Here is a 17,605-nt window from a genome sequence, read left to right as displayed (position 1 = left end):
CTGACATATTGCAACAAAGCAGGACACTGATATGGAACAGAATTTAGCTAAGGGAATCTAAACTGCCGCACATACGAGTTGGTAAGAATTTTTGGTTACAAGAGACAGTGGTTACAAAAGACATCTTTTTCGAGTCCCTTGAGTGTCTCTAGTAACAAGGTTTTACTGTACATGCATCTCAATGTTGGCACCGAAGGACGATGCAGGTTTTCTGACAATACAACACAGTGACGTTGCATTCGAAGCACTGTTTACTTGACACCTTTACCTTCAGAACGCTGGGCACTATAAAAGCAGGCCTTTGCGGGAAGCACATCACATCATTTTCTTCCTTGCATCCGTGGAAAAGTTCTTTCTGTTTTTCAGCCTACAGCCTGCGCCATTTAGATAGCTGCACTGTCAGTACAGTGTTGGCACTCACACTGTCAGTGCTCTACACTATGAACCTACAAGTACTAGGGGTGCTGGGTCACTGGGTTGGTATTTGTTTTGTACGTGGTGACCAGCGACAACCAAAACCGGCGTAAACATGCTGCACACGGGTAACACAAATTGCTAAGAAGTCCTTTGGAAGCCCTTTACCTTTATAGTGATGCCTTAGCAGGGCAGGGACAGCTTTCCTTTGCCATTGTTACACATGAAAGTAAAACTGCCGCTTAACTCTTTCCCTGCTGTGGGTAGAATAACCATATTTTGTAGGTTTCAGTAGTCTCTTTTTTTGTGTGTGTGAAAGCTATAGATTTAGTATTTAATGTAACCCTTGAAATGAAGCTAAATCAATGCACTTGCTAGGCACATAAGTTTTAACAACAGAATATAAGTTGCAAAACAAAATTTTGAATGCCAGAAACAAAACTTTACAAAAACAATAATAATGAAACTTGCAATATATATCTGTAGATGAAAATGAAAAAAAAAAAAGTTAAAATCTTTCTAGAATACACAAATGTTTGGCCTCTTAACACGACCGCCGGCGGCAATGTTTCGATGGAGGCGAAAAGGAGTGGTATCTGTGTGCTGTGCGATGTCAGTGCACGTTAAAGAACCCCAGGTGGTCAACATTTCTGGAGTCCACCACTACGGCATCCCTCATAGCCTGAATGCTTTGGGACGTTAAACCCTACAAAACAAACCAAAGCAAACCAATTTTGCTTTTCTTTTAAGAGTTGCCTTATTTTTTTTTCTATGCATCCCGAAGCCGTGGTAGTGTCCAAGTCGAAAACATGAATGGTCAGCTGTCAGTTTCGTTTTTGTTTTTGGCCTTATCTTGCATGCCAATTTATTACTTTGTGCCAAGCATACTGTACAAATTAGAACTTCCTTTTTTTTTTTTTTTTTCACAAGTAGTAGCCAATAAGAGACCGAAATTTTATGTGCTCCAGAAAACTTAACATTTTTTTTCTTTTCAAGTACTAATATACATTTACAAGATTTGATCACTTTTTTGTAAAGGCAGAAATAAAATTGAAAACAAAACTCAAGTTGTTTTATTACATGCCAGATAATACAGCATGATCTTAAGCAACACAGAAAGCTACAAAATTAGCATGAAAGCCATTGTTAGTGAACTAATAGATATACCGAGCCTTCGAGGGATATTAAATAATGACATCACAAGAAAAAGAAAAATACATTGAAAACTAAACTTCAGTTATCTGAGTACCCATTAAAAGGCATAGTGTACCCAATAGCAATGCAGAAAGCTCTGAAATCATCACGTGCAGTCATCGACAGCGGGTTAACATGCTCAATTCCATTCCTCATTTTTATGCTGTGTCCGAGGCTGTTGCACTGAAACTTTGCTCCCTGTAATAAAGGACTCTGTGCCCCCGAACCATATAATTCCATGCAAGCGTTCTCCCCTCTCATGTGCCAATATTACCGGAAAAGTAAAGGGGAGCGCTTTCTCGATAATGGGCACCAAAATTGAAGGCGGCGATGGCAAAATTTTTCAGCCCAGAAAAAAAAAAATTTTTTTAATTAAAAATTTTATTTATCCCTGATCAGTCCGAATTAGCTTTTTTTAAAAGTATGTGCTGGGACAATGACAGGTCACTGCTGCCGATGCAAACTGATTGGCGCCCGCTACCAATGTTTTCTCTTGGTACCCTAATTAACTAATTACTCATGCTGGCGGTTGCCATTTCATTCCCGTGCCAGCTTCCACCTGGACAGCAGCCATCTGCTCTTTTGGTCACACGCATCGTACGTCTTGTTTGCGGTGGTCATCCAACGCCAGCCACTAGCTTTTGGGCATGTATCATCTGGACAAGTCCGCGCCATCTAAGTGCCATTTTTGTTTGCGATGTTTCTAAGAGCTGAGATTGGATTGGATTGGATGCACATTTGAATTATTGGGCTTTTTATTCTACTGACTTCTATGCAGTATGGAGCCAGGCCAAGTAGTGCAGTTTGAATTATCCAAAATATTGAATTGAGGTTCGAATTAACAAACTTTTACTCATTGATTTCCAGTGAATGTGTCCCTTTCCATACAGCTCTTTGTTACACGTGTGGCCCTCCAGAGAAGATGAAAGTAATCCAAAACAGTAGCAAGCTTGGAGAGTTGGTGTGAATGCATACTGCATGGAACAAGAAACTGTGACAGAAGCATAGACAATGCTACTACGAACATTACCACCAGTCATTCTTTTTTTCACACCGCATCACAAGAGCCGGCAAAAAAATAATGGATCCCACGGGAAACTCACTGCGTGTGTGCCACGCGATGCCACCATGACTCCAACGGGTGCCGCCTGGTGCCCCTGAAGGAATGCACCCTGTGAGGGGGCACTTAGCAGCTGCTGCCCAGGCAGCAGGAGCTGCTGCTGTGGTGGCTGCGCACAAGTGCGGACAGGGTCAACGCGCCACCTATGCAGCACCACCAGTATCAGTCTAGACCCTGCCCCGCCTCCCGGCAGGGGGTGTCCCACGGTGATTTATGAAGTGGACTATGCCAGCCGCTTGCACAGTCTGAGCTGTGGGCAGCAAAAGCTGCTCCAGGGACACTAATGCTAGGCTGCACCAATCGCACTGATTGTTTGTGTACTTCTTTGCCGCGACTGGTGCATTTTGCATTTTTTTACCACTACTTCTGACTGATGTCTTTTTTCTTGCGTGCTGACGCGTCCATTTGCACTTAATTTCCTGATATGCCACTGAAGAATGACAGCCCCTTGTGCAAGATAATTCTGATATTCAGTTTGAACATATTGCTGAGACTTTGTGCGTGTGAGCACTGCTCATATAGCCTGTAAATCCATGACTCGCTTTAAGTGTTATCATAATCAGCACCCAAAGTAATGACATTAAACTTGGGGCATTAAGCACTAAGTAACTTTATGCCTCCATGTGGCACTGATTAGTGACCCTCTGTGCACAAAAAAACTTAAAGGATGTCTAAAACCAACACAGGAGCTCAACAGTACAGAGCAGGAGCGTAGTCTCAGTTTACACCCCAGAGAACAAGAAACATTTAAAGGATGTCCACAAATGGTGCCAATATCTAACACCATTTTTTGACATTCATGAAAAATATGTGCGGCCATTTGCAGAATTTCTTATATTCCAAAAACTCGCCTGGGCCACTGCCTTGCGCACTGTGCACACATCATCTTTAATGCCTTAAAAATTCTCGTTTTCATTCAGAATATGTAAAGGGCATACACATATATGTTTTTCATGCATCATGTTCTGCCAAACTTTTGGTAGAATTTTTGTGCAAAAATGTTACTATACTTAAACGTTCTGCAGACGTCAATTCTAAGGCAATTGAGAGATCCATTAGACACCGAATACTAGATGACTAAATGTGGTCATTGAGGAACATCCGCTCAGTACAAATATTACAGGAGGCACATTCTGTGGATGCACGTGCAAAGGATGTAAAGCGGCACAGTGGGATACAGAGGACTGCTGCCAGCCATTCAGCCAGGCTTTAAACACTGCAGCTGCAATGTACTACATCAAAATGCACATGCACTCTAAACATCACCCCTCTGCTCTGCACTCAACCCCACGACTGCACTGTACACATCTACGGGTGGAGGCAGCAGCGTGCAGAAATTGGAGCACATTCATCAAAGCTAACTAGCAATGTGGATCTTAGCTGCAGCTCAGGGCAAAGTTCCAACACATTAGATCACTCACACATTGTGTACCTCTAGAACAGGGGTTCTCAAACTGGGTTTCGCGGAACACAGGGGTTCCGCAGGCTGTCTTCTTGTGTTCCGCGAGAACCCTCACCGGCCCATCCCCGTTTCAGGCTCATTTTTAGTGTATGCGCGCAAACCAAACAGCGCTTGGTTCATTAAAACTAATTTTTACTCTTCGTTGACAGTGGACGTCTTTTTGCATACGATCGAATTCACACGCCTACCCGTTTTCGCGCGCGGACCTAATCTCGGAGGCCATGCATTTTTATAGGCACTTCTGTTTGTCGTCGCCAGATAGCACTACCCACGCCGCCGTCGCGAAGCCAAGCCAAGCTTAGGCAAGCAAAAAGAAGCTCGTTATGTCGCCGAGGTAGCCACTGGTTCTTACACGGAGTACTTTTGCCCTAGCATCATGAGCCAGAAAGCAAAAGGGAGATCGTATGATAGCAGCTATCTTGCATACGGCTTTACGCAAAGTAGAGGAAATCCGCAATGTGTTATATGCTGCGAGGTTTTGGCTAACAGCTCGATGAATCCGGCCAAGCATTAGTATTTGTATCAATCACATTAGTATTAATCACTCATCACATTAGTATTTGTATCAATCTGTGCAATAAACATTTAACCTTTGCAACTCTCTTTGCAAAAATGCACTCGACAACATTGCTGGTAAGTGAAAGCGGAGGGGGGGAGGGGTTCCCTGGAACTTATTGAAGGCTTTTGGGGTTCCTCCAAGCAAAAAAGTTTGAGAACCCCTGCTCTAGAATGAGCGTAAAAGCAGACTTCTTTTCTTTGTGTCCTTCAGAACAGCAGCTGAAATGGGCAACTAGCATCTAGTACATTCAGTGATCAATAGACATCAAATGATTTTCGTGCAGTCTGTAACAGGTGGCAGCAGCTCTCTTCCGATTCTCAAGGTGCAACAAATTTGAAGCAACTACATTTGCTCCAAATAAACTATTAAAGGAACGCTGAGAACAAATCCATTTATTTTTCTTAAAAAAGCTTTATTCTATGGCTTTGGCTGGTCATGCTGACATTTCTGGGGCAGTGCGAGCCGCACTTAATGCCAAAAGAAATGTATTTAAGACTTTTCCTACCACTCCATTAAAACTAGCGATGTCAACCCCAAAAAGGACTCTCTGATCCCTGTTCTGAAGTAAATGGCAGGGTAGCATGTTTCTGGGCTCCATGCTCCCTAAAAATTGAGCTCAATGCTTCTACGTCATACTGTCTGTTTTATAGAACCTATATTTTCAGGTTAAATAATGCCTCCGTCATCAGGAAGTGATTATCTGTTGACAGAGGGCTACTTGAATTTTTCCTCAGTGTCCCCTTAATGGCTCACTCCATGACATTTTCCACGGCTGTTAAGAATTAAGGACATGCGTCATCTCAGAGCGGAGCACTCGGGTACCACACTGACCATGGATCCAGCAGAAGGAATACCGGTGGCAACGCTGAAGAGTGAAGGCTGCCCTGCGCCTACCAAGGTAGCACCCATGGATGTCTTGAGCAGCTGCACTCCATTAGCTGAAGAAAGAGGAAGTCATATCCACAACATAGCACTACCAAGCCTAGATCACTGCCCAAAGAGAAGAATAACAATACAATTGACAATTACACTTCAATGCTGACTTTGTGCTCAACCGACAGAAATGCCACTTTTATGAACCTAGTCAGAACAAGTATGCGGGAAATGTATTTTTTTTCTACGAACTGACAGGCATTAACTCCATTCAGCAGAAAACAGCAACATGAAGAGAAAGATGCAAGTTTAAGAGGTAGGTATCCAGACAAAACAAAAAGCACAAATTCCAACAACAAATATCGCAGGCACCTTGGTCCCATCGACTAGCTTTTCAATGTGCAACACTCGTGTGTCACAAGTTCGGTTTACCTATGCAAAAATTGAATTACGATGTTTGATATTGGTGTCAGCATGGTCCCTTGCTAGCATGTTCATCCTTCCATAATAGCTGGCCCTTTCTGAGAAGCCTAGCATGCTGGGTGGGCCACTGGACAGTGCTATGTTGCTTTTTCTTCCTCAGGGATTAGTACATGCTTGAAACCTTCCATGAGACATGGCATCTCTTTTCAGCAGGAAGAATGGGTGCAGCAAACATCTAGTGTGCCCTACTGTTGCCATGATGCTGCCCTGCACTCCTGTGCAAGGCCACACCTTGTCAGTACCCACATCGACCTGTGCAGCAATGCACAGTGGAGTAATAAAATACCTTACCACTGAACCTGTTTTAGTGGAATATCAATGCAAATCAACCTGAAAAAACTCAGCAGTAACACTTATAATAGGGCATAAAGTGCTTAACCTTATGCTCTTTTTCTTTTATTACGTAATGTCACAAGGTATCGACTAGTTTGAAAGCAAACAGTGTCAGCTAGTGAGCAAGTGGAAGCGACAGAGTGGCATTACTGGCCTCACCCTGCTGTGGCTGAAGGGCATCCGGATGCCTCTTGGCCGCCTCATGGTGGCTTGCCAATGCCACCAGCTGGCGAGGCGCCGGCTGCATGCCGCCTGCACAGAGTTCGAGGGAAGTACCACCATCACCAGGCTGCCACAGCACCTGTCCAGTCAGACATCACAGCAGAAACTGCCTTCTCAAGCAGTTCTCTCGCTACGTAGCGTGGGATGCAGCTGTATAAATTTTTAGGCAAGTGCATTTCCTGACAATGTAAGCAATGATCAACAGCTAGACATTTTTTGCACAATGCTAAACTGTCTTACTAGTTCCTGTTGCAACGACCGAATAGCTCCTCTAACATGGGTTGAACCCCTTTATAAGGGACATGCACTGGGGAGCAGTTTTTGTCTCTTATATGAGAGATCCCTTATATGCAGTGTACCACGTTTACGTTTTCTAACCAGACATTATTTCAGCACAGGCATCCTACGGCTAAAATACATAAAAAAGAAGGCTACATCATGTCGCGATAGCATTATTATAGCTTTCATTTACATACTGCATTTGCTTGGTGGACCACCACACTGACCACACCTCGCAACTTTCTTACATTTATTTAATGCTGAACTAGTTGTAAATCTTGGTCTGCTTCATAGCTGCATCGATGCTGTTCAACACAGCTTGTCCCAGCTTGAAAATAAGGCCAAGAGCCTCATGGCTGATGTGCCAAAGCTGTATATGTTGGCAAACTATGTTTGCAGCGATTGCAAAGTGCGATCATGATGTGACGTGGCACCGCAACTAGCGATTCGCAACTAAGCTATGTGTCTCGTAACACTATAAGAATAAAAGCTCCACAAAATCGTAAAAGTAGCCAGCTTACCACCAAGGTGCTAGAAGCGACCAAAACTATAAAACATCACCGGCAGAAATATCCCTCAGAAATTTATGCTTGTTCGACAGCGGCTGTGAATAAAAGTCTATGAATGTCGCTACTCGGGTGAAAAATAAATAAAAAGCAAACGAGCCATTTCTGAGTGGAGTTGAAACTGGTTGAATAGCAAACAGAGCAGTTTATTTCTCCTCTCCAGAGCAGAACCACTTCTGTTTTTATGTCATTTTTTTTGGTCTTGGCTTTCTTGGCACAATGACTTGTTTATGTCAGCGGCAGCAGCTGAGCATTTTCTTTTCATTTGCCAGATAAATTTGTCGCTCATACAGAAATGCAACGTAATAGACAACTTGCACTATATTCTTCATGCTCACATATGCACTCGCACTTTTGCTCTTCGTGGCAAGACTGAAGAGCTTCTCTGCATTGCATTCCCACTGCAGGTGCTTCTTTTAGTCATTTCATAGCTGATTGACCTGCTCTTTGTTTGCGTAAGTTATAATTAATAATGACGGCACAGGAGTGTCTCCTTTTGTTTTCACTGTAGCCGCTGCTGAACCTGGTGATGGATGGTGCCACATCTAATGTCAAAATGTCTGTTACAAGCAAGACTGTGTACCAAGCTTTAAGGCTAATTTAATTGTCTTTTAAATCCAATGTCTGTTAAAAAAAAAGGTCTAATTTTGGGTTAATAGTGTCTCTTATACCCAATGGTCTGTTACATCCATGTCTCTTATAATGGGGTTCAGCTGTACTTCTAAACTGGACAAGTTGCAAAGAATGAAACTACATATACAGTGAAGTATATGAGTGGTGCAGACAGAAAAGCAATATGACAGTTCGTTCAAGGCCTCCTTCGTGCAAGTGATGCAACATACTGGGCTTCTATTGCACTGAGAAGAACTCTTTGGCAAAATGCAGTGAAGCTATCAAATTTGCTTCACTCCATCCACCACTACCCTTGTAGTGAGTTAAAACAATGAAGGAAAAATTCATTGCAATTATATCCCTCATGTGACCTAGTTAACTTTGATGTCCTAACCACTGCTCGGCTATTGAAGCCAAACCAGGTGAGAGCAGAAATTTGATTATATATCCTTTAGCAAACACAGGCAAATAACATGTGGTGATTCGTCTAGAGTAATCTTGAACTCATCATTATGAAGAATAAAATATGCAGCCAAAAATTGGGTATCTTTGTATCTTTTGCAGACATCAGTTAATTATTTTTTTTTTTCTTCAAAGTAGCCCTCTCGATTTTTCTTTACTGGACACATACACCAATTTCAACACAGATACCAAATCATGAACTCTCTCAAAGCCGAGCCCTCACCAAACATTTATGATTAAAGGCCACACTCCAAAAGTGCCCGTACTATACCACCTCAGGGTGGCATTTCCCACTGTCTGGCACAAAGGTTACCACATTTAAAATGTTTGCTTGGATTCAAAACAATGCCAACATCGCAAAAAATGCTGCTAAAATTACATGCTCAGAGAGCACATGACTTGAGTGGACACAGTGCTACAGAATGCTGCAGGTCTACTTCATCCTAAATATGACACCAGTGAAGCCATTTAGAATGTTGGTTTGGTTTAGTTTAGCGTTTAACATCCCAAGCAGCTCAGGCTATGAGAAATGCTATAGCTGACGACTCCGAAAATTCTGGGGGTTCTTTAATGTGCACTGACACCACACTGTACACAAGCGCCTTGCTTTTTGCCTCTGCGAAAAGTTGCTTCTATGACCGGGACCGAAGTCGCGTCCTTGGGTTCAGCAACCAAGCGCCCTCATCACTGAGCCATCAAGGCCGCACAAGAATGTAATGCATCAGAGCAGACAACTGGCCATGGCTTGTATAGATGACATGGAAAAAGGAAGATCAGCCTTACAGGCTTCTATTCACTATAAATAGCATCTATGTGGATCAAATTGGACTAAGTGTGAATACTGTATTGAAATAAAGAAAAAAGAAAGCTTGCACTGCCAGGACACACAGGTGAAATTAACCACTCGCCATGCACAGTGGAGGATGCATATGCCATCTGCATTAGCATGACATGAAACTGTTACCTTGACATACAGGTAAACTCACATGTGAGACCATGAAGACCTCCAATATCACAAGGGGTGAGAAATGTGCTAGCCACGGGCACCACGGTTGCCATGACTTCTCGCAAAACTGGTGACCTTTACAGGCATCTGGCGACAAGCATTTTTGGTTGCCGACTTGGCTACTTTTTGGCGACGTTTATTTCGGAAAAAATTCGTGTCGTGTGATATTGAGTTTTCTCAACCTATCATTTTCTGTTTTTAAAGTTTAATCAGTTAATACAGAGATTAACAGTGGCACTGACAAAGACTCAATGTTAATGAAAGTTGTCAGTAAAACTGACAGAGTGACTTATAACGGAATGGCCAACCAACTCCTTGTGGTTATCCTCAAGACAATGTGGTTATCCTTTACAGTTTAAATGCTGCATGATATGGCACCAAGATTTAACAGCGATATTTACACCTGAGTTAAGGAAGCTGAAGTATGTGACATGTGCTTTTGTTTTATTCTGTATATTTGTTGTACAACGTGAGTTGTGATATTTTACCTGGTAAAGACTTTTTGTTTCTAGTCATTTTGTATCCCCCCAATATATATATATATATATATATATATATATATATATATATATATATATATATATATATATATATATATATATATTGTAAGAGTACGTTCAGTCTGAGGTCGGGGTTCTGGTCGAACGTTTAACTAGCGCGTCAGTCTCTTGCGTCTTCTTCTTTGTCTGCCGTCTTCTTCGTAACACACGCCTTTTCGATATATGCTCATCGTCTTTGTCACTGTCGACAGTCGCCGAGCGTTGATGTGACACTACAATTATCCCCAGAGAAAACGGAAGCATCCTGCCGACTCATGGTGTCGACAAAACAGGCGGGTCACAACAGGGCTTGAGGCGGTCAACTGTTTCACGCCCGCGGCGATGCATATCCGGTGTCGGGGCAAGTGGTTCTATAACGTAATTCATCGGAGAGGTCTGGCAAATAACCCGATATGGGACATGATATCTGGAAGCAAGTTTGGTAGAGAGGCCGGAGGGGGTGGCAGGAACCCAAAGCCACACGAGGGAGTCTGTGCTGTATGAAGGAGCTGGACAAGACGGTGCGCGAAGGAACTGCTGGTGACCTTGGTTCTGGGTTGTAAAGTATCGGGCCAACTGGCAACATTCTTCTGCATATGCTGCCGCTTGAGAGACGGTGGTCGATTCGGAAGTGTCAGGGTGATAAGGGAGTACCGTGTCCATAGTTGAGGTGGGTTCACGGCCGTATAGAAGAAAAAAGGGGGAGAGGCCGGTCGTGCTTTGAATGACAGTATTATAAGCGTACGTGACGAAAGGGAGAATCCGGTCCCAGTTTGAGTGGTCGGACCCGATATACATGGCCAGCATGCCACTCAAGGTGTGGTTAAAACGTTCCGCCATGCCATTTGTCTGCAGATGGTAGGCTGAGGTAGAACGGTGGACAATGCGGCACTGCTGAAGAAGGGCTTCAACGGTCTCGGAAAGAAAAACACGGCCACGGTCACTGAGCAATTCATTAGGTGAACCGTGGCACAGAACGAGATGGTGCAGGATGAAAGACGCAACGTCCGGTGCCGACGCAGAAGGTAAAGAAGATGTTTCTGCATAGCGGGTAAGGTGGTCAACAGCCACGATGACCCAATGGTTACCAGATGGAATGACGTAGTGGCCCGTAAAGATCAATACCCACATGGTCGAATGGCCGGCTGGGGCAGGGCAAGGGCTGCATCGGAACGGTGGAGTGATGTGGAGGGTTTTTGCAGCGCTGGCATTCCTGGCATGCGTGGACGTAATGACGCACGAAGCGGTACATACCCTGCCAGTAATAGCCGGAGGCGAAGACGAGTGTAAGTTTTCAACACTCCGACACATATTTCAACACATATTTCCGAACGGAGGTGCCGAGGAATCACAAGGAGCCACTTGCGGCCGTCGGAAAGGTAATTTCGGCGGTAAAGCATACCGTCGCGGATGGCAAAATGACGAGCTTGGCGGCAAAGCATTCGAGAAGCTGGGCGCAGAGAAGGTGTAGATAGAAGCGTGAGAATAGAAGCGATCCAAGGGTCTTGCCTTTGTTCATTGGGCATGTCGGCAATATCTAGTGAAGATGAGTCACCTATGGTGATAGCTGTCGAGTCAGAGCTGCATTAAAGAGGTGACCTAGACAGCTAGGGCGTCGGCATCAGAATGCTTACGGCCAGACTGGTAGGTGACCTGAATGTCGTACTCTTGTAAGCGGAGGGCCCAATGAGCAAGACGGCCGGATGGATCTTTAAGGGTGGACAACCAGCAAAGTGTGTGATGGTCCGTAAAAACTGAAAAGGGATGACCGTAGAAATATGGGCGGAGCTTTCCAATGGCCCAAATGATGGCCAAGCACTCCTTTTCGGTTACAGAATAATTTTTTTCGGCCTTTGTTAAGGTGCGGCTGGCATAAGCAACAACGTACTCTGGGTAGCCGGGCTTTCGCTGTGAAAAGACAGCGCCAAGACCTACACCGCTGGCATCAGTGTGAACTTCGGTAGATGCCACAGGGTCAAAATGGCGGAGAATCGGAGGCAACACTAGAAGGCACCGAAGCGTCGAAAAGGCCTCATCACAGTCGGACGTCCAAGACGAAAGAATGGCGTCACCGGCAAGGAGCTCAGTCAGTGGCGAGATGATCGAAGCGAAATTGCAGGCGAAGCGACGAAAATACGAGCACAGCCCGATAAAACTACGCAGCTCCTTTAGGGAAGTTGGCCGTGCAAGCTCAGCTACTGCACGGAGTTTCGCAGGATCTGGACGAACACCGTCTTTGGAAACGTGTCCCAGTATAGGAAGCTGGCGAGCCCCGAAGCAGCACTTTTTCAAATTTAGTTGCAGGCTGGCATCAGTCAACCACTAGCACACGCTCGAGACGGTCCAAATGTGACTTAAAATCTTTTGAAAATACGACAACATCGTCCAGGTAACAAAGACAGTCATGCCACTTGAGTCTGTACAGAATTGTGTCCATCATGCACTCGAAGGTGGCTGGCGCATTGCACAATCCAAACGGCATGACGTTAAATTCATAGAGACCGTCAGGTGTCACAAAAGCGGTTTTTAGCCCGAGCGCAGGTCTAGAGATGAAAAGAATTCGGCACCTTGAAGGCAATCGAGCACGTCATCAGTACGTGGAAGGGGGTACACGTCCTTTTGCGTTATCTTGTTCAATCGCCGGTAATCAACGCAGAACCGGATAGAGCCATCATATACCACCATGAGAACAACTGGAGAAGCCCAAGGGCTGTGTGAAAGCTGGATGACGCCGTGCTGAAGCATGTCATTAACGTGCTCGGTGATAACTTGACGTTCTGCAGCCGATACGCGATAAGGGCGCTGGCATACCGGGGCGTGCGTACCGGTGTCAATGCAGTGAGTGACAACGGATATGTGCCCCAAAGATGTCTAAGGAAAGTCGAATGAGGAACGGAAGCGCCGAAGCAAGCTGACGAGCTGGTCGCGTTGATCAGCTGAAAGACTGGCATCAAGACAGCCAGAAAAAGCTGAAGTGGAGTTGTCGTTCTGTACAAAGGCAGGCAAGTCGATAGCATTGAGCTGAAGTTGGGCTGGGTCTTCTGAGACGTCATATGTCTTAGCATCGTCAAAGGACTCGACATGACCAAGACGTTCTCCACGAAGAAGCGTTGACGGACAAGAAAACGGGTTAGAAACGTACATGGTGCTGTAGCCACCACAGAAGGTCAGAAGGGCGAAAGGCAGGACTAAACAATGGCGACGATTCGTGGAATGAGTCGGAGTGAAAAGAACAATCGAATCGGAAAAGCAGGCGGAGGAAATGGACACGAGGACGGTAGAGCAGACGGGGATGTCAGTATCTTCGGCCACGGTTATCTTGTCGACGTGGAGAGGTGTGTCGGACGAGGCGGCAGGTGAAAGCGAAGACAATTCGATGCTGGCTCGGGCACAATCAATAATCGCATGATGGCTGGTAAGAAAGTCGCAACCCAGAATCAGTTCGTGAGAGCAGTGAGACAGCACAAGAAATTCGGCGACGTACAAAACACCCTGAATAACAATTCGAGCTGTGCACGCCGCAAGAGGTTGAGTGCGATGCGAGCTGGCAGTTCGGAGAAAAAATTTCGAAACAGGCGTCGTAACTTTACGAAGTCGGCGACAAAGGTTGGCACTTATAACAGACACAGCAGCGCCAGTGTCCACAAGCGCGAGAACTGCGATGCCATCAACAAACACTTCGATAACGTTGGCCGGGGAAGACTGAGGACTTGCACAAGTAGAAAAAAACGCAGTTCTTGCCTCCGGAACTGCGGTTGTTAGTTTTCCTCCGGGCCAGCAGGAGAGCAACGGCGCAGTGGCGAGAGGGAACGACGGCGGGGAGACGGCAATCGATGAGAGAAGTAGGAGAAGCGGTCAGGATAAAATGAGTCCATAGAGGTGCCAGCAGCGACAGGGGGAGGGGAAGGTTCATAGTTTGAACTGTAGTTGGAACTGTACAGATGGGGGCCATTGCGGTACGACCCCACGCGCTGGCGACAAAGCCGGGCGACGTGGCCAGGAACGCCACATGAATAACAGATTGGGCGGTTGTCGGAGGTCCGCCATGGATTGTTGACCCGACGTCGAGGAGGCAGATAAGGGCGGGGCGGAGGTGGTGGCGGTGGTAACGGTGCAGCATACGCGACAGGGCAGGGTGGTGGTCTGGCAGCAACAGCGGCGTACGTTAGCGGGGCTGTCACAGGCGTAATTTGAGAGCTTGGCGGTAAAATTTCTGCAACTTGCTCCTGGATGGTGCGTCGAAATGCAGGATCTAGCGATGGGGTGGTTGCGGCAGAAGCAGGGAGGAGCGACAGTTGGCGAGCCACTTCCTCCCGTATAACCCGTATAAAGGCCTTGGTCTCGGAAAGGAGAGAAGGTGGTTCAGAAGCGAGGCCACATGCTATCGGAGGCGCGAATAACCTATTGTTCACTTGAGAACGCTGAGTAGAAGCTCGTTGCCTCTTGAGGACGTCGTAATTCTGACACAGCTGAACCATTTCAACGACGGTTTGCGGGTTTCTAGTCGTTAACATTTGAAAGGCATCGTCGGAGATTCCCTTCAGGATTTTGGTGATCTTGTCAGCTTCGGACATTGAAGGATCAACACATTTACAAAGATCCACAATGTCCTCTATGTAACTGGTGAATGTTTCCTCAGGATGCTGAGTGCTGGCTTCAAGGCGTTGTTCGGAGCGCAGTTTGCGCACGGTGAGGCGACCGAACACCTCGGAAAAGCTCGTTTTGAAGGCCGACCAGGTGGGCAGGTCGGGTTCGTGGTTGCAGAACCATATATTGGCTACATCGGTGAGGTAAAAGAGGACGTTGGCCAACTTGGTGGTATCGTCCCACTTGTTGTAGGCGCTTACTCGTTCGTACGAGGATAGCCAATCATCCACATCCTGGTCACCTGCGCCACTGAAGAAGCTGAGGTCATGCTGGCGAAGCCCACCAGAGCACAGGATGGTAGAAGGAGCGGTGGGAGCAGTCGAGCATGGAGTGGCAGTCTGGCTTGTTGCCTCAGGCATAGCGGATGGCGGAGCGAGTGTGCGGCTGCGAAACTCCAGCGTGAGAGGAGGGAACGAAGAGCAGCCTCCACCAAATGTAAGAGTATGTTCAGTCTGAGGTCGGTGTTCTGGTCGAACGTTTAACTAGCGCGTCAGTCTCTTGTGTCTTCTTCTTTGTCTGCTGCCTTCTTCTTAGCACGTGCCTTTTCGACATACGCTCGTCGTCTTTGTCACCGTCGAGTCACCAAGCGTTGGTGTGAAACTACAACACCCATATATATATATATATATATATATATTGTTACGAGGTTTATTTACAGAGATGTTAGGATGCGCTGGAGATTAGCACACCACAGCGGACAGACCCAGCTTCCTTGTCCTCTTCTGCTTATTCCTCCAAACCTCATCTTCCTTCAATACAGGGCCGCGGGAAGTGCGTGACAGTGCCCCCTTCGCAGACGATGCCCGCTGGGCGAGTCAAGGCTCGTCACGTTGATAGAGGGGCTTCATGCGGGCCACGTGGACTATTTGAGTCTTCCGAGAACGACGCCCTTGGGTGGTCAGGCGAGAGACTACAAAGTTTACTGCGCTGAGGCGTTCCAGTACAACTAAAGGGCCAGTATAGTGGTGCAACAGTTTCTGGGACAAGCCGTGCTTATGCAATGGCGTCCAAAGCTACACCAAGTCACCAGAGGCATAATTAACATCTTGATGACGCTTGTCGTAGCATTGCTTGTAGCGTTCCTGGGAGGCTAGAGTGCGAAGTCTAGCGAGTCGACAAGCTTTTTCAGCCAAAGAGAGAGTATGCGCTAGTGAAGTTTAAGCAGGGAGTGAGAAAGGCAAAAACGTGTCCAAAGTGCTTCGTGGAGGTCGTGCATAAAGATAAAGAAATAAAATGTACTGTAGCCTGTTGTTTTATGCTTAGCAGTGTTAAATGCGTATGTTATAAACGGAAGGACTTCATCCCAGTTTTTGTGGCGGGAGTTGACACACATTGCGAGCATATTGCTAAGCGTCTCATTGGTGCGTTCGGTAAGACCGTTTGTTTGTGGGTTTGCGAAAATGGGATGAGCAGAGGCGAAGAACTTCTACAACTTCTGCTGTAAACTGTCGGCCACGATCGCTTATTAATACACGAGGCGGCCCATATCGAAGAATGATGGACCGTAGAAAGAACGCCGAGACGTCAGAAGCAGTGGCTGACGGTATAGCAGCAGTTTCACAGTACCGCGTAAGGTAGTCTACGCACACTATGACTCAGCGGTTTCCGTTGGAGGAACGGGGAAACGGTCCTCGAAGGTCAATTCCCGCCTGTTCGAATGGGGTTCGTGGTGGCGTTATAGGCTGTAGATGACCCGGCGGAGAGCAGGTTGGGTGCTTGAAACGCTGGCACTGGAGGCAGCGGCCTCATAACGTTGAGTAGTTTGATGCATCTTCGGCCAATAAAAACGTTCCTTAGTCCTGTGCGAAACCCAAGTGTCCAGCTGTGGTATCGTCGTGCATTACCCGAAGAACCTGACACCTAAGACTTGTAGGAACTACCAGAAAAGGCCGCGCACCTACTGACGAGTAGTTCTTCCTGTATAGTACACTGTCACGAATGCAGAATGAGGTCCTAGGGTTCCGGGAACTTGCTGCATCAAAAAGCGGCGCTAACTCGTCGTTCCGCTGCGCAATCTTGGATTCACCAACATCGGGGAAACTTGGAGAGATAGCAGCTTTATATTCATCCAAGATCTCATTGTCGCAATCAGTAGTTTCAAGTGGCAACCGTGATAGGCAGTCAGCATCATCATGCTTACGACCACTCTTAAAAGACATAGTAAAATTGAATTCTTGAAGGCGCAAAGCCCACCGCGCAAGGCGTCCACAGGGGTCACGAAGGTTTACAAGCCAACATAAGGAATGATGGTCCGTCACAATTTTAAATGCACATCCATAAAGATATGACCTAAACCGTTGCACACCAAATACAACAGCTAAGCATTCCTGTTCAGTTACTGTGTAATTACGCTCAGCCTTGCTCAAAGAACGGCTTGCATATGCAACGACATGTTCATCGCCATTGTGGCACTGAATGAGCACAGCACCAACTCCAACTGCACTGGCGTCGATGTGAAGTTCTGTTGGAGCTGATGGACAGAAGTGGCGTAGTACAGGTCCTGATGTCAAAATAAATTTTAAGTGACGAAAGGCGGAGTCACAATCGGCAGTCCACTTGAAAGGTACATCTTTTTGCAGAAGACAAGTAAGGGGATATGCTAGGTCAGCAAAGTTTGGAACAAAACACCGGAAATAGCAGCAAGGCCCCAAAAAACTCCTGAGCTGTTTTAACAATTTCGGTGGTCTAAAACAAGTGACAGCTTCAATTTTTTTCGGATCAGGCCTGACTCCATCCTTGTCTACGAGATGTCCAATACCACTGTCTGGCATTCTCCAAAACGACATTTCTTGGAATTGAGTACAAGACCAGCTTTCTCAATACACTCCAAGACA

At 46.1% G+C, this 17,605-nt stretch overlaps 1 protein-coding gene across 1 annotated transcript in view; it reads right to left on the bottom strand.

Annotated features, from left to right (window-relative positions):
* Nucleotides 1-17,605, bottom strand: part of pdm3 (POU-domain protein pdm3) — a 94,689-nt gene that overhangs the window by 64,465 nt on the left and 12,619 nt on the right. Inside the window, exons 2-4 of the mRNA XM_084595539.1 lie at nt 6,598-6,690; nt 5,581-5,687; nt 2,712-2,837 (exon numbers count right to left, since the gene is read on the bottom strand). Of these exons, the coding sequence (XP_084451665.1) occupies nt 2,712-2,837; nt 5,581-5,687; nt 6,598-6,685 (321 nt within the window). The 5' untranslated portion in view covers nt 6,686-6,690. The remainder of the gene's footprint in view (nt 1-2,711; nt 2,838-5,580; nt 5,688-6,597; nt 6,691-17,605) is intronic.

Source organism: Amblyomma maculatum, chromosome 2 (genome assembly GCF_055883805.1).
Source record: "Amblyomma maculatum isolate TAMU_Amacu chromosome 2, ASM5588380v1, whole genome shotgun sequence".
Classification (NCBI taxonomy): Eukaryota; Metazoa; Arthropoda; class Arachnida; order Ixodida; family Ixodidae; genus Amblyomma; species Amblyomma maculatum.
This window is presented reverse-complemented; position numbering and strand designations above follow the sequence as displayed.